Source organism: Anticarsia gemmatalis, chromosome 22 (genome assembly GCF_050436995.1).
Source record: "Anticarsia gemmatalis isolate Benzon Research Colony breed Stoneville strain chromosome 22, ilAntGemm2 primary, whole genome shotgun sequence".
In the NCBI taxonomy this organism is placed as follows: Eukaryota; Metazoa; Arthropoda; class Insecta; order Lepidoptera; family Erebidae; genus Anticarsia; species Anticarsia gemmatalis.
The window spans coordinates 2896959-2924826 of NC_134766.1; the positions used below are offsets into that span (position 1 = coordinate 2896959).

The 27868-nt window shown below is 33.7% G+C and overlaps 1 protein-coding gene across 2 annotated transcripts in view; it reads right to left on the bottom strand.

Annotated features, from left to right (window-relative positions):
- The window catches only part of fus (epithelial splicing regulatory protein fusilli), a 110623-nt gene that overhangs the window by 46614 nt on the left and 36141 nt on the right, over positions 1-27868 (bottom strand). For both annotated transcript variants that reach the window (XM_076129426.1, XM_076129425.1), the window contains exon 2: positions 8933-9025. In XM_076129426.1, coding sequence (XP_075985541.1) covers positions 8933-9025 — 93 coding nt within the window. The remainder of the gene's footprint in view (positions 1-8932; positions 9026-27868) is intronic.

Sequence of the window (27868 nt, forward strand, 5' to 3'; positions counted from 1 at the left end):
GAAATGAATATCACTTGTTCTAACGGCGTAGGAAAACATCCTGATGAAACCTAGCACGCCTGAGAGTTATAAAACATAGTAACTTCATGGGATACAATGTCCCCCAGGCCGCAACCCTCAATCAGCTAGTGCAATGGACTCAAAGCGTAATCACTGTTATTTCCGGAGGATTCTATCTATTCTTCTATCTATAGTATGGTCAGTGGTCAACCTAGTGTCAAAGTTGTTCAAGCCTAACCTACTGATCGTTTACCGACCGGGGAGCATAACTGGCTATGAGCGCCTCAAAGAGAATCCTGCCCATTAGTGTGCCTGTAATGATATAAATTGAAACAGAAAAACACTTATTTTTATTCCATCCTAGAAATGGGAATATTATTTTGAACACTGCCGTCTCCATATCAGGAAAGACGTAACTAACGTCAGAAATAATTACAATTCTAAATAAAATCCGTTTTTTTTGTCGTGAATGTGCAAAGAGCTTTACAATAATTATAAAGATATCTATCAAGATCATCCTGTCAATTAAAGGCTGAGATACGACCTTCGTTGCCTAGCAACGAGATAATCTTTGAGAGCCTGTGTTTGTTCTGTGTTTATTAAGTTTGTGGTTAAATGTTGATGGCCTTATCCAGGTTTAAAAGTGACTACTTATTCATTAGTTTCTTGAGATTTTTAACCTATGGCTGCCTCGCTGCTGGGCAAGAGTCTCCTCCCGAGATGAAGAAGGGTTCGGTCTTGAGTCCACCACATCGGCCAAGTGCGGGTTGGGAATTTTTTTATCATTTTTATACAAAATTACAAGAACGGCTTTGCTCGCATTAAACACTACGTTCCTATTTCTTACGGGTTATTTTTTGTGGCAATTTTTGTCTTCAATTATCTTCTTGCGAAACTTTATTAAAATGGGCTCAGCGCGCAGCGGTTTAATCGTAAATCTAGAGACAGCTTAACCTTGTAGGTAACTTAGTGATAATATTAAGTAAGTTTTATTACCAGTACAGACCCACATTATATTAATCATAATACAATATTTACAGAATCAGTAGATCAATTGCTCCTTCTCCTTATTCCTATAATATTTATACAAATATTTTTTACAAGAAAACGACCAATTATTCTTAAAAAAAGTTATGTGTAACTTAAAAGTTTAAAAAAAAAATCAGACATTCCCGGTTGATGTAAATTCCTCTTAAAACAATGGGCACGTAGTTATAGTAATATTATATCTATCAATTATATTATTTTTTCCCCACAAAAGCTTTTATGTGCGCTAATCATTTATAATAACCGATGTTTTTCATAATTGACAACGTGTCTTTGAATAATTACGTTCTCGGCTCTTCCGATTTATGAAGATAGCTTTATAAACCAAAGAAACCTGCTATAATTAAATTACCTCCACCGTGAAAGAAGGCGCTTAGAGACAGTTATGCTCACAGCAACAGTAAAAGCTCGATACTACTGGGAAATGACCAGTTAGACCCTAGTTTTCAAGCCTTTCATGGACTACCGACCCCTGTACATGAAAATAATCAAGCTCCCTCTTCACATAATAGTTATATTAAATATTACGGATTAATGTCCCAAAGCTGGGCAAGGGTTCTCCTGGAATGTGGAATTGTGGTGGTGGACTCAAGGCCTAATAGGCCTTGAGTCCACCACGCTCGCCATGTGCGGTTTGGGCTCATAATACATTTTTTTTAGCATTTTGCCGGTATTTTTTCTTATATAGATAAGCTATTGGATACTTATCGACCGATCGGAAAAGTCGCTACAAGCAAAAATAAAAAATCTCGCATTCTCCGAAAGGAAGTTGGGAAACTGTTGTTCGTACATTACAATTATTTTAAACCAAAAACAAATAATATACTTTTAAAGCACAACTTTAAAAACAAGCAGGCTATATTTATAATTAATTACTCGTTGTACTTTAGTGTGTAATAAACTTGAAGTTAATTGACTGGGTTTGAAATAATTATTGTTTCATAATTTATAGGTACGAGAAAACTATACCTATAGGAGTATAGTACACCTACTACTACGTATACCTACTCATTATATTATGTGACTAGCCGACCCGCGCAACTTCGCTTGCGTCACATAAGAGAGAATGGGTCAAAATTAACCCGTTTTTGTAACATTTCTTACTGCTGCTCTGCTCCTATTGGTCGTAGCGTGATGATATATAGCCTATAACCTTCCTCGATAAATGGGCTATCTAACACTGAAAGAAGTTTTCGAATCGGACCCGTAGTTCCTGAGATTAGCGCGTTCAAACAAACAAACAAACAAACAAACAAACTCTTCAGCTTTATGATATTAGTATAGATTAATAATATTTGTGTAATCAACATACCTGCAATATATTGCATAAGATTTATTTAGACCAATATAAATATCCAATCAATTCGGTTTTAGATGTTTTGTTTTTCATTTTAAAAATAAACATCAGTTTTTTTTTATAATCATGCAATTTCCTGAAAAAACTATTGTGGCTAGATTTTATTTTACATTGTTAATCAAAAGAACGTCTATTAATTTAGTAAAATGCTTAATAAACAGAATTATCAACACCCAATTAAACCATTATAAATTAATGTTACCATACCCAAAAAATAAACCTCAATTTACACGTATCCAAACCCTTTAATTTTAACAAGTGGCAACACAAATCCGGTAGTCGCTAATTAGGGCGGTGTTTTTGGCAGCGCAGTGACAGGTATGTGTCCGGGCATCGAACCCGCACCGGTACAGTTAGGAACCTGTTCCCGAGCACTACCTGCTCACATTGTAAGTCCAATGCATTTCCGTATCGCGGCGTTTTTTTAATTTATGTTTGATAGAGTTGATTTTTGTTAAGATATATTGCAAGACTTTAGAGTAGAAAAGATTCTTGTACTTTTTGAAAAATATAATTGTTTTATTAAATAATACTCAACAAAAATTGTATTTCCATTCACGAAGGGTACTTTATACATTGGATACATACAGTTGTGTTTTTTTAAAGTAGGTGACTAAAATTACATACCCTACACTCCGTAAAGAGAGCACAATATCACACTCAAATAACTAAACATCGAATTACTAATAAAAAGTCAAAGCTTTAACAAAGTTCCTATAAATAACTAGCTGACTCGCGCAACTTCGCTTGTGTACTCTTGTGTGCTCCCCATTTTTGTAACATTTTTTACTTGTACTCTGCTCCTTTTGGTCGTAGCGTGATGATATATAGCCTATAGCCTTCCTCGATAAAAAGGGTATCTAACACTGAAAGAATTTTTCAAATCGGGCCAGTAGTTCCTGAGATTAGCGCGTTCAAACAAACAATCAAACAAACAAACAAACTCTTCAGATTTATAATATTAGTATTAGTATAGATAAAAGTGTCTGGCAGTTAGTACCGATGGAAAATTAGCCAAACTACAATATAATATGTACGTATTAAATTAACTATTGTAATAAGACATAGCAACAAACTTCTAGAATATCCTAGACTCTTTTATTTTACTTACTGTTAGTGTAAAATAAACTAAATTAATACAAGCTCGGCCTTCAACGCCACTCACAAATTGATCAAAGTAGTAATAAACAGTAACTAACTGACAGGTTCAACTTTTAAAAAAAGTTACTCAGCGTACTGTTATCGAAGACAATTTTGCCCAAGGCAATAATCCATTCAGCCTCTACGTAAACGCATAAATGAATTGACTCCCAATTTGATGTAAGTGAATATCGATTTAAAAAGATCTACATCGATTATTTGTATCTCGATACAAACAGGCATAAATAATTTTGATATATTTTGGTTTTTTTATTATGTAGGTAATTGGTTTCTAGACAAAAAATGTTTTTTTAGAAGATATGGTGTGGACGTGGTATTAATCACAAATATTTATTTACATCTACCCTTGTTCCCTTTAACTGTATCATTATACTTCCTTCCGATATCTTCTGCAGATAACGATATGAATAGAATAGAATAATAACAGATAATATTTTTTCATAAATATTCTGCCTCTAGTACTGTTCTTGTTATCTCTGCTCTTACTTAAGTTCTTTAAATTGGCCCTTAAGGTTCTAAGGTTAATAAAAATACCTTCAACAAAATATTTTGTGCATACATAACAATTTATTTAAGTACATCGTGATTGCAACGTGTTTCGCCCGCCGAGAATTTCAATACAATTTCGTTCGGACCGATTTTAAAAGCAAATGCGCCTTATAATTTGTGAAAAAGCGGCCATCAGTGTACTCTCTTTACTGCGGTCCACTCAATCTGTATATCCGTACTGTATCATTATTTCTGAACGAACGAGCTCTTAAACAAAAACGTTTCTCGACGAGATAACCTCAAAAACCACAGGCAACATCCGCGTGTAGAGTTACCAGATTAAAAAATGGGGACTGGATAAATATCCTGTTTTTACGTAACGTCATTACAATTTTATATTTATTTTGTTTACGGAACAAAGCTTCGAAAAGAGTACGAGTTCTATATCTAGTTTCACTTTGAAGAGGGGTTAGAGACTTAGTAAAGGAGCTATTTACAGAAATCCTGTAAAAATCTAAAGCCAGTACGTAAAATATACATTAAACCTTAACCCTTGATCTGTAACTAAAGAACTTGTAAATTATATTTTCCTGTAGAAGCCTATTATAATTAGCAAAATGCAAGTCATCATACTATAATGTATTATGTTAAAGTCAACCTGAAATCCCGTCAAAAGCGCTCATATGGTAACTCTATCCGCATAGCCTTCAAGTACAGTTATAAACAGGTTCAATAATTAAGGGAGCGAAACAAAAAATATGGATCGCCGCGAATACTTCCTCGACAATTTCAGAACGAATCTCATTTCATTTTCAAATACATCACTCATTTTCTGAACGAAATCGTCTTGCGTGATTTGAGAAAGCGCGGGAATCAAAATGTCATTTGTTTTTTTTTAAAGATGGAGGCCGTGATTTGGCGGTTTTTAAGTGTCATGGTTTTCTTTTGCATCATTACTTTAGTCATATTTTTATTTATTTTGAGTACGTTTAATAATAGTATTTTATTTAAGGTCTCTTCTATCTACTATTGCAGATCTCAGGCTTCTATGTAGGTATTATTATAAGAGCTGAATTGTTTTAAGAAGTAAAGCTGAATTGTGTCAACATCAACACTATGCTTATTTACTAGATAGAAGGGCTTACAAAAATACGATAATATGTATAGAAAACCACAAAATATTCCACCATGAGCCTTGACTGCAAGAGAACGTGTCATGTGCGTGAAATACGAAATACCTGTTTGTATACAGACTCGTTTCGTGGCATACACTGGCTGTTCAGTGCCTTCACTACAGTTTTTAAGAAGTTAACCTGTCAAATTTTGGTGACGTCATAATCAAAATCTCATTATAAAATTTAAAAATCAAAGCTATGCATAATAATATATGGGACAATAACATTAAAATCTACAAAAGTAATCGGTTTTCTTCAAAAAATTATCTAACTTCTAAATAGCCGGTAAGGATCGTACTGAGTGGCGAATTTAGCGATCTCTGATCTCTGCCTACCCCTTTGGGAAGAAGGTGTGTGTATGAATGTACCTATGTATGTATGTATCTGATTTTAGAATCAGCCCTTTGATGATGACTTATGCCCGGATTCTGAGGTACATTTAGCGTTAGTTTATCTATTCAATAGCGTTTTTTATATGAGTTTAAACGCTATTGAATAGATAAACTACCGCTAAATGTACTCAGAGGGTTAGTTCTACATCTTAACGTAATTTTAACCTATCACGTAATAATCGTTATAATCTATGGTCAACATGCATGTTTGGCATTTACCGCCAAAAGATGGCCGCGGTAGCCTCGAGCCACTTTGTAACAACTTTTTACAGATCGTAACCACACGTGAACGGCCCAACGCACTCCGCATAAAAACTACTTGGATGTAATGGAACTTTCACTGTGGAAAACGGAACTGCGTTTGGCGGTCATAAATATCACCATTAAAGAAGACTGAGGAATTTAGTTTAGCATTCCGATACATTTACTGTCTTATTGTACTAACAAACGTCATGTGTAAATGTAATGTTTGTATTTTTCATTCATATGAATATAACACCCGTAATGAGGAAAGGGTTAGGGCTCGAGTCCACCACGCTGGCCAAGGGTCTCCTCCTGAATGGAGGAAGGGTTAGGTAATAGTCCACCGCGCTAGGCAAGTGTGGGTTGTAGATTGCGTTGCTTCAAGAACTTTGATTAAAAATATTCAGACAGCAAGGTTCCATCACGGTGCTTTCTTTCACCGTTGGAACCAGTTATAATTTCATTCATACAGTTTCAAAATTGGTCCTTAGTTACAACACTGTACAAGTAATCAAAGATGAAACGACGTTAATTAGTAGGAATATTTAGTGTAAAGTTTGACTAGAAATACCAGCCATTAAAAAAAACTAGGGTATAGAACGCGCCATATAACTTAGTGTGTCTAAGATCTAACAACAAGTCGAAACAGAAAACGACACTTGAAATTAAAAGAGGTAGATTAAATGAGTGACAGCGGGTAAAAAAAACTGGAAGGACACCGTCCTCAAACGTAAAAACATGTGTAATTTCAATATTTTTTTAACCACCATATTCTTTTCTTACGGTATATTTAGCTTGCCCTCTCAGTTAATTTAGGTACTTTTTTCTATAAAGTAAGGTCTCCCAAAACTCTTATATCGGTGGCTACATTCAGTCATTTTATTATCCTCCTTGAATATTTTTTGCACTTAACATAACCATACACCAGAACGAGGAAAATGTGCTCAGTGACTTTCAGAATTGAAATATACAATTATATCTTTTGAAACGCACATCAAAATATTCTGTCTATACAAATAAAATTGAATCACCGAAATATATGTACGCGCAAAACTTTTGAACAACTTAACTAAATTGATAATTATTTTTTTAATAATATACATATGTGCCTTGCATGCCTTAAATTAGTTTAATACATTTATCAGGGTATGCAAAGTCCCCAATCCACACTTGACCAGCGTGGTGGACTCAAGGCCTAACCCTTCCCCCGTTCGGGAGACCCTTGCCCAGCAGTGGGACAGTAACGGTTAGAAAAATATGCTTGTAACTCGAGTCATGATTGTATGGCATCGATGGGATCCAAATTTCCACGGGAATGAATCAACGGTATAAAAGTCTACTATAAGCGAACGAAGTCGAGCCAAGTCGCTAGTGTCTTATAAAATTATAGAGATTTTTTACAACACTGCGGCGACGCGCCTAATACTGTTTGTACAAAAACATGTTTACATGTAATGATTTATGGGTACAGTCGTGAACATATCTCTCATTTCTTTGACAGGAGCATAGCATGCTATGTACAGTCAGCGAGAAAAGTCGCTGAACATATTACCCTTTTCGATAACTTATATTCTCAAGCATGTAACATTGGTTATTCTAAAGCGATAATGACAAAGGTTTGAGATAAACAACTGAATAAATAAAAATTAATTTCGTTCGGAAACTAAGCTTTTTTCCTGAAGAATGTGGGACTTATCAGTGCTGGTAACTGTACTATCTGGTTTCATAATATTGCCCAATATTCATATTTCAAACTAAAATCCTAAACATTATTCAACCGAAACTAGTGACCTTTGAAACTAATTCTACTTATTATATAAAAATCCTACTTTTACACATTGTTAAAATTAACCTACATACAGATCAAGTTCATTGAATTAGTAAAGTCATAATGAATAATCTTTGAAAGTTTTAGCGTAGTAAAACAGCATAATGCTCAAAGAACAAACTATCAATAAAATCTTTTCTAAAATAAACAAACCAAATAAAAAAACATGTCACACAAGCGCTTAAAATAAAATACGCAAATTGACAGCTCATTTGACAAACAGTTGTTAAAATTGAGCGGCCATTTTTATTTATGCTAATTTATGATTTATGTTGCATTAAAAGTTACTGAAAGGAATTATTTTGTTGAAATAAGCTTCCGTAATATGTTGTCTTATTAAATGACAAGGAAACAACTTGGACCTTTCACAATCCCTACTTAAGTTGACTTTTTTGCTATATTTGTCTGATTTCGGCTTTAGAAAGATTATTACTTATGTTCCTAAGGCCACTCCTATTAAATTTAATACCATAGTAGATATATCTATATTATTATGTCGTAATTTGTAAGCTTTTTAAAAGATGATCAGAAAAATAAGTGGTTTAAGGATTATTTTCGACTCTTAACTTGATACTTGATTATGAAATATTTTGTTTTGTAAATCTGATTTACTTACTAAGTAAATTTTTGATGCAGAATATATTATTATGGTATCTAAGTACACAAAGTTATTGGCATTAAAGAACGAGCCGTGAGTTTACTGTATTTCTTACGAGCAACATCTTTTCCGAAACGGTGGTAGATTAAAAACACTAGGTACCTACTAGGCCGATTTTTGATACTTGCAAGAAGTTTATGAAATAAGGATAATTTTCAATTTGAAGTGAATTACTAATACACATTAGGTTTTTTCCTTTTTATCAAGGAAAATAGGAAACTCTTTAAAATATATAATTTGAAAAAGTTAAAGTTACGTACTGAAACAAATTACTATTACCTACAAGAACATCCAACTTAACATTGAAATACCCACGAAAATATTAACAAATATTTACCCTCTTATTCATAAACACACTATAATAAACCTATTTTAGTTAAAGAACTACTATAATATGTTTTCTCTTTTTCATTTCACTAAGGAGTGAAAGAAACAAAACTCATAAGCCTTTCATAACTTCATATATTTTTATGAATAAGAGGGTTACTGTGTGTTTCAGCTGCAGTAATTCTTAACAAAATATCGTTTAGTTATGTGCGCTGTATAGTAAACACTAGTAAACAAACATTAGAAAGTATTCACCTGTTGCACTATGACGTCCAAGGGCTGCCCGGTCTGCAACTCCTCTGAAGGTCGCCGCGTCGGCCGCACCGCATACTCGCGCTCGCCGATTATCTGAAAATATAACAGTTTATATAACAATACATAATATAGGTAGATGATATCTTTAATAATTAAAACGGTCAGTGGGACATTAATAGAATTTTGTTCATTTAATTTTATTTTTTTAATGTTTTTATTTTCTTAAAAGTGTATGTAAGATCATATTGGTATTACCCTTTTGGTACCTTTTGAACCCTGAAAATGGGGACCCGTCACCTGATATACACTTGATCTCGGAGATCAAATTAGGTACAATTACTTAGTTAAATAAAAGTACAGTTGTGAATAGTACATAACTATGAATTCTCTACTCACATACATTGGCATATGTTTTACTATTGTTTAAATTCTATCTTTTCGTTAACCTAACTCAAACATTATCGTAAATGAGGACATCTTAGAATACATTTAGACCTCTAAGCATCAACCATGTACCAGTTCAGAGTCTACCACAAACACATTACGTGATAATTTTTCTATATTGTGGTCAATTTAAACACGACAGTCATCTCCTAATCGCTGCACTAACCACAGATCAAGGGTTACCAGTTAACTGTCATTTAAATAAGTTGTTTATTATCTATGGTACTTATGACACATTTCGCGGGAAATCCAGTAGAGCAATTGACTTCCGCCCTGAGATTAAATTGTTTATGGATTATAATTAAATAAATCCTGGATTTTATGTTAAAACTAGCTCAGATATTTATTTGTGAGTCATTTTAATTATTCTTGGAAAATACGATATGAGTTACGTATTTTATGCATCTTATTTCGTTCAATTGCAATTTGTATAAAACACACATATACACGTACCTATATATCACACCTGTTATACCTGAAGGTAAAGGCAGAAGTGTATGAAATACACACACGTTTCCTATTAACAATTTTAGTCGGGAAATACAAAATATTGTAAATACAAAGAAGAAAATTCAATAGTACTTTCCGAACCGGAAATTGACCTCGAGACTCCATAATTTGCAGTCAGATGCAGTAACTACTGCGCACACACAGTTTTAATGCAATTTCTATTATAAATTTAATAAATGCTTCTCTTTACTCTGTACTTTGATTGCTCAGAAATATTATCTTTACCCATAAAAGGGCTTAACTTTAATACCCGCTATAGGTATTAAGACTTAGGATCAAAGAGTAGCGTCATCCACGATAAAATTATAATGACGTATGTCTATGACGTTTGAAAGCACTTTGAACTCATAAACATACATTGAGGACATCATCGTTACATGATTATGCAATGGCGATATTTATAGATTCGCGCGCTTTTTTGACGTTTGAAACAAGATGGCTGACTATTGCTGTCTGTTTTGACGTATGAAGATCTAAAAGGATAGGTTTAAACTCTCTGAAATGTCTCTGAAAAAGTCTTACGTTAACTAGGTAAGTGCTATTTTATTCTGTATAAATGTAACTTTATCCAGAACGAACAAGGATTATTCGATTAAATCAAGCGATTCTATTAGCAAAACCTCTAAACTTAACAAATAATTTATCAATTTTCACTTTTCTACGGGTATTGCTATAAAAAAACGCACCACAAATAAATTAAAACGATTTTTTTATATTATTATTGCCATACTCGTTCATATTTTTGTACTCTGGTAACCCTAGCGGTGACCAACTAGTTGCGTAGACACGAAATTGTCCAATTTACAGGTTACACTGATGATCAAGTTAGCGTTAGGTTAGCGGCAAAAAATATATGAGAACCATAATGCTTTGATAATCTACTAAAATAGTGGGTTATTTTTAGTCGATTGTGAAGTAGGTAATGTTTAAATTCATATGTCCTTCACTACGCTTCTCTTTTGGGCAGTTAGTCTCCGTTGAGACGATCTCAAGTAGGCCTTATTATTTCTTTATGTAGAATATGTAGCACCCGTTATGTATATATGAAGCTTATTTTTTTAATGAAAAAGTAAAAATTATATCTAATTAGTACAGAAGTAACTAAACTACTTAGTATATACTCAGTATATTAAATTACATTAAATTTAACCCATTAATGTCCCACTGCTGGGCAAGGGTCTCTTCCCGTAATAAGGGAGGGGTTAAGCCTTGAGTCCACCACGCTGGCCAAGTCGTCTAAAACTAGTTATTTATCTAACTACAGCATAATTTTATTAATAACACTTTTTCTTCAAGTTTCTTTTTTAGCTTAGATTCTGTGTTATTTCTTTCGTTCAAAAAAAGATTACTTTCAAGTACCAAAAAAACCGTTTTAAAATTGCTTCAAGATCACACCCTACTTTTAAATTTACAAAAGGGCATGTTAAACTTTAACTAAAGGTTAAAATTTGCGAGAATATCATCTTGGGAGCAAAAAGTGCGAATATCATTTACAATGCAATTACATATTGCAGTAAATACCATGGTATAATACCAACATGGCCGACCAGCCTTCACAGACTTGCACGGAATGACATGCACAATTTCGGTAAACGACTTCGCAAGTTAATGACACCTTTTCGCGAAATTATACAAAAACTAGCTAATATAACAAGAACTTGTACCGACAGAGATTTACACTTTTATTCATAAACACACTATAAACCTATTTTAGTTAAAATGCTACTGTAATGTGTTTTCTCTTTTTCATTTCGCTAAGGAGTGAAAGAAACGAAACACTTTAGAAGCCTTTCATAACTTCATATATTTTTATGAATAAGAGGGATTTATTGTGATTCTAATACTACTAATCGTATGGTTAGTGGTCAACCTAGAGTCAAAGTTACTTAAGCCGCCCGAAGGCCTTTGACATGGCTTGACGACTGTTATCTTAACAACAACCGGGACTGACGTATTGAAGATTCTGTTTGCGTTTTACAAGTCAGTACGCAATAAAAATATTGTCACATCTGTACAAACTACGCGAACTCCTTTTAAGGGCGAGCTTGCGATGTTTTCCAACTCGGGATGCATGATCCTACTTAGGTCATCATTAAAAACAACATCCACGACCAACGAACGGGTTCTTTTCTTTCAAAATAATTGTTTAACTCTGGTTTAACATTTTATTAACTCTTCTGCCACTTCCCATAATGGTTTTGTAGTCTTTCAAAGATATGACGTATATATTATTACTCCGTTCAGATTGCCCTTAAACGCATCAAAGGTTTGTTCTTTTAATGCTTGTTTACCGATAGGTAGTAGAAAACTGGTTGTAAACAACTCTACAGCTACAAGGAACATCCACATTCCACTATAGTTTTTATCAAAGAATGATTTGAATATTTCATAAAAAAAATATTGTAACTACTAACCCAAAGAAAGAACACGTCAGTTATTTATAAATTGTATGTAACTTTATCCAATGTATAATCATTAATTTTATCTATTTTTGTTTGTAATCGCATCCATTAGTACTCGTAAGCCGTCAATCGAGGTCGAAAGGTTACTAAATAACCGTGACCACATCACGCATACAATTAATTTAAGTAAAGTAATACACTAACTAATTAAATAGGTACGTTTTTCCTTAATGCCGCATCTATTATTTTGTGGCTCGTTGATTGACAGCCGACGTCAATTCCCGCCTGAAACCAGCCCACATGTTCTAATTTCAAATTGTGTCAGGACCAATAAACGTGTGTTATGATTAGGCATGCTCGAAACGGACCAATCAGATCGCTGGATTCGTTATAGCATTAAATGGCCGAATTGGAGTGTTGATGAGTTTGTAAATGATGGATATGTCACAGTAGATACTTTTAATGATGCATACATAATCGTGCATAATATATTTACAGATGCGTGTTAGGCCCCCTTTATTGTATAAAGTTGGTATAATGGTAATTTTAAATGACACAAATATGAAAGTGCCAATTCTTTATTCATAGAAAGCTGTTTACAACATTTTGAACTTCAAAACAGCCGAAACCTATTTTCTTAAAACTTAAACGTAAAATTAAGCAATTCAAGTGAGTTTCTCAAAATCGTTTGGCTGCGGACAATTTTTTTTTCATTGTATGTAAATGATAAGTTGCTCGGGTCGCGACTCGCATTGCGCATGCGCGGGTCAAATGTCATCGGCGACAATGGCGGGAAATCGGGGTTGCCACTCGTTAAATATACTGGTATTATGCACTGTGTGTTTCCAAGTTAGAAAAATATTGTTTAAATTAATTGGTGTTTTGTTAAAACGGTTGCTTTTGTGGGAGTTTAGTTGTTATGTTGTTAGATTATGAGAAACTAAACTCTCTTAAATACTTACTTACGTTGTTAATTTATCTATATAAGTATATATAAGTATATATTCAAAAGTAGGTATCTAAGTATGTTTATCAGTTATTTGGTTACGCCTCGAAAGACTGAGCCCAAAGAACACTCAATGAAAATGGAAAGTTTTTCAAAACAGTACATTTAATATCTGAAATGCGCCGTCTATTCTAAATCTCTGAAGTTTTCTAAACTGTAGTACGATTCTGTGCAGTCGATTCTATCGAGTATTGAAATGTATTGAAGAAGTAATTCCTAGGGCGCCCGCTAGAGGCGCTGTTCAAATTTTCATACATTTTTCGATAGTCTTCCTTTTTTCCTTCAAATTTGGAAACTAGTATAACGCTATTTGTATTTTTTCTACAGGTATTTAATTGTGTGATAGCCCTAACTAAATAGTTTAAATAAATAGGTACAATGTAGTGTATTTAAACTACGCACTGTATAAAATGTCTATTGTCCACTATTTTCGAGTTCTACTTACCTACAAGTGAGAAAAACTATTTTAGTTTTAATGTAGAGTATCTTATAAATAAAGCGGGAAAAGACTTACCCCCGGTTTCTGAGGTACATTTAGCGGTAGTTTATCTATTCAATAGCGTTAAAACTCATACAAAAAAACGCTATTGAATACATAAACTACCGCTAAATGTACCTCAGAAACCAGGGTTAAGGCCCTACCTACTATGGTTAGTGAAATCGAACTTTCCTCAAATCTTGAAGATGTTTGTGACCTTTTCTTATTACATTTTGATACGAATTAGGCAGTATCGATTAAGAATGCCTTATATTCTTGTTATTCTTTGTCTATTTTACAGTGGGTTAACCTTAACAAGTTATACTTCGGGAATCGCTCGATTTATTGGTGAAAACCACATGAAAATCCGTTCGGTAGATATTTTACAGGAGACAGACAGACGCGGCGATGGCACTTTGTTTCATAATAATTATGAGGTGATTTTTTTTCAATGTTTCTCAATGTTAATACTCTACCTATTATATAGGACTAACATTGTAAATAGCGAAACGTATGTGTATTTCAGACACCTCTGCATATAATAGGCATGATGTTATATTTATTTAATTATTGTACTTTTACAATTTTCCTTAATCTATTAACTAGTTTATATAAGGACTAGCTGACCCGCGCAACTTCGCTTGCGTCACATAAGAGAGAATGAGTCAAAATTTTCCCCGTTTTTGTAACATTTTTTACTGGTACTCTGCTCCTATTGGTCATAGCGTGATGATATATAGCCTATAACCTTCCTCGATAAATGGGCTATCTAACACTGAAAGAATTTTTCAAATCGGACCGGTAGTTCCTGAGATTAGCGCGTTCAAACAAACAAACAAACAAACAAACTCTTCAGCTTTATAATATTAGTATATTAGTATAGATGTGTGTAAAAATTATATACCTACGACATATTCTGCTGTGCTGGTTGACGTACTTATTTGTATGTATGTATGGATAATAATAATAGTGACTTAAACAGACTGGGAACCTTGATCCGTGAGACTTTTCTGTATTGTTCGAAATACGTCAAATAATTTGTATAAAAGAGACAAGGTTTACGACAAAACGGGTTTTATTCTGTCTTCATGAAACAAATGTAGTAAAGAATACTTAAGTTCCATGTTTTAAAACAAAATAAGAAATTAATCAACCTATTTACTTTTCCAATGCTGATTTTTTCTGCTAGGAAAGAGCGTTATAAATTTATAAGGAAACATGATAATACTTTATTTTCAGAAAAAGCTTTTACTGAATGCATCGCCTGTGTTAAGTTAGAAAAGAAGCTATATCTCAGTGGAATTCGATTAAAATTTTATCTTATCCTGTACCGCGATCTTCTTCAAATGGTATTATCGAGTAGGCCATTTTTAATGTAAAATTTGTCGACAGCTACTCGATTGTCGATAGTCGATAGTACTCGATAGTGTTAGACAACCTCTCCCCAGTTCTTTTACGCATGCATAAAAGACAAAATAGTCGTCGCGCTGTACAATCTTTTTATATTAGTATAGCTAGATAAAAAGAAATAAATATAAATCTATATATTCAGAAGCTAACAGTGAATAGAATATTTACAATTCAAAACACTCATCCCACACACATTTGTTAGGAAACATTAAAATAAATACAAAATTCATGACAATTCGTATTCAAAATCTTTTATTATAGAAATGCTGTTATCTTTTTCATGTCATTTTACTTAGAATATAGATAAAATATACGGGTTATTTTATACACGTGTTCAGAGAGGAAGAGCAAAACTCTAACTATGCACACTAAAGAAGAAGGTACAAGAATAAAATAAAATTTAAGACTATAATGTTTGTTGAAATAAATTACACTTATTTATCTCAAAAACTACCAGTAGGGATTAAAAATCTTTTTTGTTTATGTAAACATCTTTTGCAAAAAGCTAATAAAACAGTGAATAATATAACACGCGCCGAATAACTTTATGTGCCTGAATATAGCCGCAAGCCGCCGCGAGCATGTCACAATATTAAAACAAGAGATTTAGTAAGCCTGATAAACGCTTTTGTTTTTATGTCTCCATCGCTCGTTCCCTAAGCAACCCTTGGCGCGGTCACTCCATAGATGGGTGACCACATAGTGGTATTTGAACTGGGCGTCTCCGTGCTTCGGAGGGCACGTTTAGTCGATCCCGGTCGTTATCTACTACGAAAACAGTCATCAAACCATCATCAGGCCTTCGGGCCGCTTGAACAACTTTGACACTAGGTTGACTACTAACCATACGATATGAAGAAGAAGAAGAAAAAAAAGATTTTTCTAACTTGCAACTACATCATGTCAGATTAACTCCACGCGTGTTAGTTTCAGAAATAATTGCATTTAAAAAAGCAAATCAAAATACGAAGGTAGAACCTTTCAGTACAATCTAAGCCAGCGCTCTACAATTAGATTGTACAATTACAAGTGTCAAGGCTCGTCCTCCACCCGAGTCATGTCGCCCTGGTACTATTACCTCGTATCACTAGCTATTAGCGCCACAAACATACAAACAAATTGTCTGTCTGTCCGTGACCCGTGCACTTAGAGTCTGACGTACGCTTTTTTGTAACATTAATGTTATAGGAAATGTTATTATGAAAAATATGAGTAGAGTATTTTTCTATAAAAATGCTGACTAATTTTTCTTAGTAAATTTGAAGTTAACTTCCGCGTAAAGAGAGATCTTTTCGCAAAAATAAGTACATTTTAAGGACACGTCTTATATAATATAATAGGCCTGAAGAATAAAAAAAATATACATATGTACTTTAGTCTTTATTTGGCAGCAATGAAGATAGCGGTGTGATAAAGAATGAAATAGGGATCAGGGGTCTGTAAGTCCCCATTACGTAGAATCAGGGTTGAAAAAAATAAATAATATGACTATTTCAACTGAACATCGAAATTGTGTTTGACATGGAGTAAGTACGTACCTAATGAGGTACTTTAATCTACCAGCAGTGGTTGTTGGTTGTTACGACAATATTTTACTATTGCAACATATACATTATCTATTAAATTACCAATATTATAGGAAATTCCCAGTCAAATTCTCACGAAAACTAAATGGAGTAAAACAACTAGATCTTTAAGAAGTCGGCAAAACTTCTTTCTATGCCGACCTTGTCAACATCCTATAGGACAAGATCGTGGGAACAAGCTAACGATGTGCTAATATTACTTAAACGAAATATAATAAGGTAATAACGCTTCCGTTTGTAGAATTTTGTACTGCAATCTTGATATTTTTAGTTTGGCCATGATTTGTATACAATTTGAATTCTTGAATTAACCATTTATCGCACATGTTGGACTGCCTCCGTGGCGCAGTGGTTACGGTTACCACGCCGCTACCATTGCGACTGGAGAACGTGGGTTCGATTCCCACCCGTGACAATTATATTAGTGCGATCCACAAATAATTGTTTTGGGTCTGGTTGTACTTTGTGTCCGTTGTTTGTATGTTTGTAAAAGTCCCTGACACAAGACACAAGTGTAATAATTTGTATTAATTTAATATGCTGCTAGTTTCAAACCTTATTATAGGAAATTTAAAAGAAAAGTTGAATTGTAAAGAAAGGGACAAAATTGTAAGTATCACCAAAATATGAAAAAAAGTAGCTAGAAAAAAAGCTCATAAACTGCCATCCATTTTCCCTTTATTTTAATCTGCTACAAAATAAAATGTTTATTGCTATATATGTAGATATTAAATAACTTATAGCAAAACGTCAAAGGCGCATTGGGCACAACAAACTCATCAAACTGGAACATGATTCTTCAATCAATCAGTATTATTTGTAAACGAACGTGACTCTACAGGCTGAACACACATCACGGTGTATAGTCCCACGAAGTGTTGAGGTCAAACATTCACTAATTCACTCTTGACCAGCCTAAAATTATATCAAAGATTATATTATTTTAAACGAGTTAATCAAAATGTAATGGCAGACAAGCTGTTAAAATCATATTGTTGTTACCTCCAAAAAATGTCGCGTCTTACATACCCAAAGGTTAAGACAGAAGTATGAAATATAGCAATGTTTCGCCATTTACAATGTAAGTCCAATGTAGGTGGCGAGCCTAATGTTATAAATAGGGCACGTTACCAATTTTTATATTAATTTAGGTAAAATTACGTCACTTATGATACATTTCCGAATCCACATTAGCTCGGAAATATATGTATATAGCTATCTCATAGGTAGAGCCTTGTGAGAAGAGAGAAGAAGCTCTTGCTCAAATGACTTTTTAAGTTATGTTTGTCGCAAACCTGCACTTGAGGTCTGATATAATTAATTATTTTGTGTAGGTATATCCCAAAAAACCTGTATTAGACAAACTAAGATGTTCAAAATTCTGAATTTCGTATACCTCCGCTAGCCGCGAATTCTTCTAAGATGTTGGACTATGGCTAAAGTGTTTACCTAAAAGAGTAACCCCTCCCTCATTTCAGAAAGATGTTCATAATATTATTTATGAGTCAGTATAGGTACTTCAAATTTCATAAGTCAGCATTATCCATCTTTTTTTTATAATCAACATGGCGATTAAATGTGCACAGATTAAAAAAAAGCGCGCGCTTCACGCCGTGTTAATTAATTGCACGTTCAGCCAAGCACTGTCATAATTTATTATAACAGGTAATTAAATAGTATTTGTAATTTATCTTTGATGGTTTGTGATGCAATTTAGGCCTATTTACGTGATTACGAGCAAAGATCCTCTATTTTACAGACTATTTTTTTTTACCCATTACTGACCCAATGCTGGTCAAAGATCTCCCCTCCCAAGCAAGGATGGGGGTAGGCCTTGAGTCTTTTTAGTCTATTAGTCAAGAAATATATTAAACAATTTTCAAGCATTAAAGGTTTCTAATTAACACATAACTTCGAAAAATCATTGATGTTGCCTTGGATTCGAACCGTCGACCACTTGCTTGGGAGATGCCAACTTATACCACTCGGCTATCACTGCTTTATGCTAATATGGAACATAAATTAACTGATTACAAGTAAGTATTTTGAACACATAATAAAGTCAGAAGCTTGGTGGAGTCATACTCAAGACCTAACCCGTTCTTCATTACGCAAGGAAACCCAGCAGTAAGACAACAATTGGTTTAATTTATTTGATTTATTTATTATACTTAAGATCTATGAACAAATAAAATATTTAAAATCTAGAATCACTACGGCAAATTATAGTCACGATCAAATAAGTACTTACATAAAATTCTAAACTACACTAATTATCGATTCAGTTATGTTCAGACTTCAATTAATACGGTTTCTCATGTTAAATGTTAACATAAAACCTTATAAGTGCGCTTCAATGGAGATATCTGTACAATTTGTCAAATTAATCAAGTCGCGGTGAAGAAGTGCTCATTTAGATGTCAACATGTTTTATTCAGATAACGTAACGAGGTGTATAAATAAACACTAGCTGACTTGAAACTGCTTGAAAAGGAAAATATAGATGTAGTAAAGTATTAGGTCGGGAAAAAGGCTTTTCGCATTATAGTATATGAACTCGTAATAAAATATTTTCTCTACACAAAAAGCTCGATATTTGGGTACCTCACGAGCTCGCTGAAAGAAACCTAATGAACCGTGTACTCATTTGTGATTCTTGAAGCCAAAGAGATTTTATTACAAGTTCATACATACTATAATGCGAATAGACTTTTTCCCCGACCTAATATATATTTTAGGTTTATAAAATACAAAGGAAACTCATAGAAACCATTTATTTTTATAAAGTAAGTAGCTAGCAGAGCACTCAGACCGCGCCATTTTATTTCACTGTGAGACTTCGAAGATCAATAAAATAGATATCTTAGAGACTATTAATCTCAAATTTATCACTCAAATTCAAGTTTGCTAATTAACGTACATATTTTAATAATTTAATGACAATTTGACCCAGTTTTTGCACACAAAAAAATATATAAAAACACATTAATTTAATCTTTAAGCATGCTTCCGTCGTTTTTATGATTGGTAACGGTAAATAAATTGCATCGTAAGCCTAATTACTTGATAAAAAATCATCGACCTTAACTTCGACCTAGAGATAAGTATGTTGTATAACGAGCTCGTGTAACTATTTATGTAAAAAACTGCTTAAATCGAGACGCGGTTAGTTAATGTTATATAAGACCAATGGCTCTATTTAAACCATTTGAAGGTCCATAAAGACTAACCCTCTTATTCATAAAAATATATGAAGTTATAAGAGGTTTATAAAGAGTTTTGTTTCTTTCACTCTCTTAGCGAAATGAAAAAGAGAAAACATATTTTAGTAGTTTTCTAACTAAAATAGGTTTATAGTGTGTTTATGAATAAGAGGGTTAGTGTTGGTATCGACGTCCCAACATAGTCGGGTACTTAAAAACTTACTCTTTCGTCTGATTCAAACTAACTTATAGAATGTTAGTTATTAGAGGACTGTTCCCTAATCAATCTCCTTAGTCTCTCTCTCTCGTTATGAAAGAGCTACTGAAGAATGTCTATAGATTAAAGCATTCTCTCTTTTCTAATATTCTGAGTGTAGCACCTATTCTTAGTTAAATGCCCATTTTACCAGAAATTGATTCCGGCAGGGAGTCACGCTCTAATTGATTACCGAGGGTCAATATTTACTTGAATTAAATTGTTTGATTTGGTTTAACAATATTCCAGTGTTCGGAAAATGCCGATATTTATGCTTCTTATCGAGATAAAATTTACTGTCACAGATTCACTAACTGCATACGTAATCTGCCTAATTTTGATAGGAAAAAAAAGCTTTTGTTTTTGACTAAGAGCATTACTACTTATTTACTTTTAAAAATCTAACTATTGATCTCGTTATGAACTCGAAAAAAGTGACGAAAATATGCATGAAAAAAGCGCGCGCAACTACATTATTAGCTGTCATTAGTGTCAGTTTCAGTAAAAAAAATTAATTGTTTTTTTTTTTTCACAGATTTGTTCGTTCACTATATAACCTGTATCTTGACACATTTGACCCATCAACTGCGAACGCCCTTGGACAAGTTGTTTGACTTAACCCGTGTACTCTTGAATGAGAAGCACGAACATCGGTAATAACCTCCATGTGAATTAAAACAAGTGATAATTGGTAGGAAGCTGATGTGTTTATATAACTGTATGGAATTATTACATGGTTAAGAGTTTACTCGTTAATTTTGTAGGATTTTGGAGTCAAGGTAACCCTTCGATCGTATAGGGAGGAGACCCTTGCCCAGCAGTAGTGGGATATACTTTTTTTTTAACCATAACTTTTTTAGCTGCTGGGCAGGCTCCCCAACTAGGGAGTGACATAATAATTGATTAAATTTTATTATTTACTTAGATTTTACCTAGCCTATTCTTTTGCTGTGGAGTAAACAGTGTTTTGAATATCTGAGCAGAGTACTTAGTATAACTTAACTTTTACAATTAAAAATACGACAAAATTGACTCTAGAATGCGCTATTGACATTGACATTACTTGACGTTTCGGCGCATTCAAACAGCTTGTACCGAATTGACTATACAACACAAGCATTACCAAGCTGATAAAGCACATTCAAAACTTTTCATAAATTACGCCATCACAACTAAAACCTCATAGAAAATGAGCCAGCATTTTCTATAAACTGTTTACAACTAACATTTGTTTAAAACATAGATATATCCTGTATTGATATTGACACAATTGAACGAGCACTTAGTATGAGGGATCTATTTGCGAAACAAGTACTCAGCCATAAATATATAAACTGTGACGTCAGATCCGTGTCCGTGAAATGACCCCTTGTCATCATGATGTAAGCAGAACAGCATCAAATGAATAATTTTCATCTGATCTTTGAAAAAATGAGAGAGAGGAGCAGTGATAGCCGAGTGGTTTAGCCGTCCATGCACGCGAGTGGTCATGATGAAAAAGTATTTTTAAGTAATCCACTCCTAAGGGGGAAAAATAGAGGAGGAAAGTTTGTATAGAAGTTCGTCATTTTCGCTAGAAGCTCGAAGTTTTTAATTTGGGATTTTCGTTTGAAATAAATAAACACGTGTTTCAGGGTATTCGGAAAACTGTCCCCTCAGGGATTTAAATAGGGGAAGAGATTTATTTGGCCGTTTGTGCATTTTCGGAGTTAGAAGCATGAAACTACAAATTTCTGATTTTCGTTTAAAATGAACTAACAAGCGTTTCAGTGTTTTTAAAAAATTATCTCCTGGCGGCGTAAAGTTAAAGTCAATTATCTCCCAACTGTAACGCGAGCAGAGCCGCGCGGGTCCACTAGTGTATGTATATTTTGCGACATGTCAGAAGTGCGTCACATCGCGTGGTCTATGCAAATGTCCCAACCGCTAACATTTAATAAACAACTGACAATTTACAAGTTTTATTTTAGAACGGACTATCCTATGACGTCAAGTACTTGCGTATTACTTATAAACTGATCTATATTAAAGTACATATATATACGGGTATTTTTCTGAAAAACCAGCGAAATACAGTCAGAAATAAAAATACATTAAATTATCTCTTGCACGTTATTTTGCTCGTGTTATGTCACGGACATAGACGGGTTAACAAAAGCTAGTATTTCTACATATAGCTTAATGCTATAAATGTAACAGTTCGGATATTGTTACTCAACTACGACAAAATTATTGAAACTACAATTTGATCAACAATTGGGATATTATAGAATCAACTACAATGTAAATCGTTTGGCGATTCTCATAAGGCTCTATCACCTTTCAGAGCTAGTGGTAGATTCAGTAATTGTACCAAACGAGTAACAACTATCATAAGTGTCAACATTTCACCTAAATGAATAAATTATTTGACTTTAATTTGATACTTCCTACCCTGGGAAATCTTTTACACGGAGGAAGTCAGCGGCAGAAGCTTGTGAAAAAAACTAGCTAAAACCTATCTAAACAAAAACCAACTAGAATTAACTATAAAGCTTTGTAAGCTAGGGGCATTTAAATCTGACCTCTGATTAAGTATTAAATAATGAGGCGCCTAGATTATCTCAGTTAGATAAAATTGAGCTTAGCTTTTTTTACGATAAGATCTGTAGATGTATCCGGTATCGTACTGAGACGAAACATTGATTAAAAGGTTTCAAAGCAAAAAGGTATTTGAAATCTTTATAGTTACAGTATACATATCTAGTAGATTTTCCCGGATTAAGTAGGGAATGAAATACTCATAGCCAGTTGCGCTCACCGGTGGGTAAACGATCTGTGAATTAAGTAGCGGTCATTCCATAGACGGGTGACCGCTTAGTGGTATTTAAGCAGGGCGTCTCCGTGCTTCGGATGGCACATCAAAATTGGGTAGCGGTTGTTGTGAAATGTCAAAGGCCCTATGGCCCAAAACATAGGATAAAAAAGCTACTAGTCGATATTTAACTTAGCGTAAGTTAATTAATTAGAAATACAAAGATATTTTAACAAGAGCGTTGTTTTAATTAACATTAACTTTAATTTGGCCACTAAGTGGCAACCTCAAAGGAAAACAAAACCTATACAGGATTTATTATCAACATTTCTCAAGTCAGTCCCACTGATCTTTAACTAAAATTAAAATTCAAAAGTTTTAAGTATTTCTCATCGCAATAATATTCTTTTACCCAAATATCAGGGTCCATATGACAAGCCCTTAACATTTTCAAAGATAAACGAGTTTTTACATCACGATAAGGATTTATTACATAAAAAGTAAATGTCAAAAAGCATCGCCATTGCAACTGGTTTACGTAAGGTTTAAAACAGCTTATCATCTGTGAAAACTTGGCTTATGACGTCAGAGCAATGAGTTTTTGTTGCCTCCAAAGAGGTCCTACGTCAATACTATTTTTAAATTACTTGTTACGCATAGTAGGAACTTCTAGAACTTTATGATTATTGTATACTAACTAGTTTTCGTCCACAACTTCGCTCGCACAGTTTGGCAACTTAGGGGAAGAGTTTTCATTCAAACATTCAACCCCTCTTCGAACCCTTTCTATTTCTACCCATTTTTCGCAATAAAAAGTATGATAAATTGTAAGGTAAAAAAAAAGTAAGTAAGTGTTGTTTCGCAAAATCCACTTTATCATTCTACAAAATTTTAATAATATTGGTTAAGTGCTTACAGAGTTACAGAGTAATTTTTGCATTGAATGCATGATTAAAAGAAATTTTTTTGCTTCTAAAAAATATAACATATTTATTTACTTCCAAAAAAAGGTGTCAATTCTTCGAAAACCAATAAATATTTACGGGCCATATTTCTTAAGTAACATTAAGACAGCTCATAAAAAGTATAATATTATCATAAAATAGAAATACTTAATTAAATATACAAAAAAAAAATCCGCCAGATGCATCTCTTTTACGACTAAACTATACTAAACCATAAATATTCTTATTTTAATCTTCGGATTAAAGTCACAAAGTTTATAGATTTAAAATAGGATTACTTTAGCCATTCATGATTCTGGCAATGTATTAAAAAGTGAAACGTCTTTGGTACCACTTTCTCCTGAAGGAAAGGTGAAATAGCTATATAGCGTGATTGTACAAAATCTTAGCAAAGCAAAAACAAAGTTTCGATAAAAAAAAACGGATAAAAAAATTGCAATATAATGTTTTAACACCTAGCCATTTTACCTACCACAGATTACTAAAAGATAAAAACTACTATAGCAGAATGTGTACAAAATTCAGCTAAAGAATATTGTTTCATACAAAAACTAGTTTCTTTTATAAGTCGACGTCAATTGATAAAAAATGCACTGAAATCAGTGCATTCGTTATGCAATTACGTTCTCTCTTTACAGCCAAACAACATCATTGGCATAATGTGGCACTTTACATTCCTTATAAAAAAACAAAAAAATCTAGAACTTTTTTCTTTCGCTTGTGGGTAAGAAACAACAGATCGATCTCTAAGATTAAGCTACGCTTGTCGAGGTTGTACCGTGGATGGGTGACCATATAAAACATACCGACTTCCTCTGCATTTCAGAAGGCACGTTAAATTGTGTAACACATTTTCAAAGATCTTTGACAGTCGTTACCAGTAGTCAAAGCTTGAAAGCCTGACAACCAATCTTACCGAAGGGTATCGTGTTACCCAGGTAACCGGGTTGTGGAGGTCTGATAGTCATTCGCTCCACGAAAATAATGATATTCAACTGCATTCGGTGAGACTGGAAGCCGAATCCAACATAGTTGGAAGAAAGGCTAGGTTGATAGACAGCTTTTTATCAAATGCGCTATGATTTTAACATCTGGCCATGATTCCTTTATTGCATGTTTATTGCTCTCAATAAATTATGTATTTTAGTCTTTCAGAAAAAAAACCAATGCACTAGAAAATAACATTGGCGTGATAAAACCTGAACAACAAGTTTTAAACCAACTTTTTAACACCACTACACCATATTTCTTTACAAAAATGTGTTTTTGACATTTCATAAAGAGTAGCTGATTTGACTGTTAGTAACTTACAAGTACTTTATTGTGAAACAGCAGTTTAAATGCAAGTCATTCGCAGATATTTTCCTCAATACTGTTTGCCCGCCATTAATTCACTGTCACATGTGTAATTGGCACACAAATGTAACATTATGTTAATGTTTTAGAACATTATAATGTCTTTGTCGTAGGCTTTAGCATTGCGCAAAATGGCGTGAGGATTTGTCTTTTTAAAAACTCTGGGAATTATTGCAACAATTGCAAAATTGCCAGTTGAAAAAATGTTTTCGAAAATTAGGTCTCACGATCTACGATTTTGTAAGATGTGATTAATTATACTAATTATTGTTTTTAAATGTTTATTTTATCTTGGTAATTTGGATGGTGAAGAAATCTTAGATGACTGAAACATACTTTTGTTAATAATCGCAAATATATATGTATCTAAATGACCAGCGATGCACACTTAAGACTTAACCCCTCTTGCTTTAGTAAAAGTCTGGTTCCAAACACTAACACAGGAGACAGTCATTTTGGCAAGAAAGTTGTTATTTCATACGGAATCCTAAAACAATATGGCCACATCTACAGGTTTATTTAAACTTGCAGTGATTCCCCTGTTCTATTTGAATAAACATAGCACGCGAACTTCAAATATTGGAAGATGTGTTGCACATGGTTAATAAACTAGTTATAGTTATAATAGGTACTATAAGATGTAGGGCAGAACTTTGGCAGCGGGAAAATGGCACGGCTGGAGAGGATTGGCAAGAAAGAAAACAAAAGACGGGCACCAGAATCACAAAGCCGAAAGCCTTCGTAGAACCAGCGTGGAGATAGATTGCACGAGACAAAACATTTTGGAAAGAAAAAGGGAAGACCTTTGCCCTGTAGTGGAACACAAAAGACGACTGAAGAAAATAAGCTGTGCAAATATGGCGTAAAATAATAAAAAATATACAAAAAACTTAGTAAGAAATAAATCTGATTGGCCTATAATAGGTACCTATCTTAATAACTATCATTGTAAAACTTCATTGGAAGTGCAATACAGCCTAGTGACAGCCATTCTAACACTGGCAACAACATAAAAATAAATGGATATAATCTGTCATGTACGCAATGACAACGAATGTTTCTTTTGAAATTTAAATAAAGAGGCTTTGACATAAACACGTACCGTCTGAATTGCTAAACCTTTTTTAATACTTTGTTGTTTCGATTGAAGTTTACCGAAAATTGTGAAATACGGGACTTAGGAATTTGTTTTTGCTTTACATAATAATAAAGCTACTTAGATATAAGTCTGACAGAAAAGCCGTAGCGAGGGTGAGGAGTAGCCTTGAAATTGTCTTTGTCGCCCGAGCCGTAGTATTTCAACGATAAACGTGAAACTCTTTAGTTGGTATTTGCGACAATTTACCATGAGGTCTAGTGTACTATGCTCGGTTCGAGCAAAAAGCTTTTGGATAATAAGGCCTAAGATTCGCAGAAAGAGTAAAGTACTAATCTATTTCCTTCAATACTAGTCTGGAGATTGTTAACCTATTCGGTGTAAGTCACTAATCTCGCCCACTATTTCACAAGGATGACGATTTGTGGGACTACTTGCCTACACTTTTGTTTACAACAGTCATATTGTAGTCACAAAGTAAAAAAACTGAACGGAAAACACAATTCCTCACGGAAATCACCTAACACCATTACGCAATCTTCCAAGTCACAATCTCAATCACATCAAAGATCAATGTGATTCCATAAAAATTATCCCATAAATATAATGTCCGACCATTTGCTACTCATTGTTGCAAATAATCCCCCATTCAAGTTAATACATTGTAATAATGCGGCTGTTTTTTTACCGTCGTTCAACGGTGAAGGAAAATCGTGATGAAATCTTGCTTGCCTAAGGACGTGGGCCAGTTACTTGGATGATAGCAAATGTATGAAAACTAGTGTCAACAATCTATCAGGTAAGCTAACCGGTAGTTCTTCAAAAGTAGGGGAAACCAGGCTTTGAATACTTTGAACCATTCTTCAATGAATACAAAGACTAGTACTTGGCTAGCATACTAGACTTAAGGTCTACCCTCTCCCTTATTCCGAGAGGAGTCCCTTGCCTAGCACTGTTATAGTAGAAAAGAAATCTTTTGTAAATAAAAGGAAAACGCACATCTTTAAAGCAATTACACACTTAAATTGGAAATTGGATAATAATTTATATACTGTTTTAGTAATGTTCTGGAAAAGTTTTGTACGGGATCGATGTTATCTAAAATCTCGCATGGAAATATGGGATAAGTACTAGTGATGATACTTTATGTATACCCGGACGAAGTTGGACTGGGCCAGTAAGAAATAAATAAATGTTTCCTCATGTTTCGCAAGTATTTGTTATTCTTTGTGTGTCTGCCATGATGTGGCATGTAATTTGTGTCTTTTTATTGATAAATATGGTCATAAAGTTGAGTCAAAGTGTCTTTGATGCCAACAGCTGACGGTTTCTTAAAGTAATGTAAGTATGGTCAAGATTTAGGTTTATTGTGTACGTGTACGCAATCACATATGTAATATACAGTTATTACATACAAAAAACCTCAAATA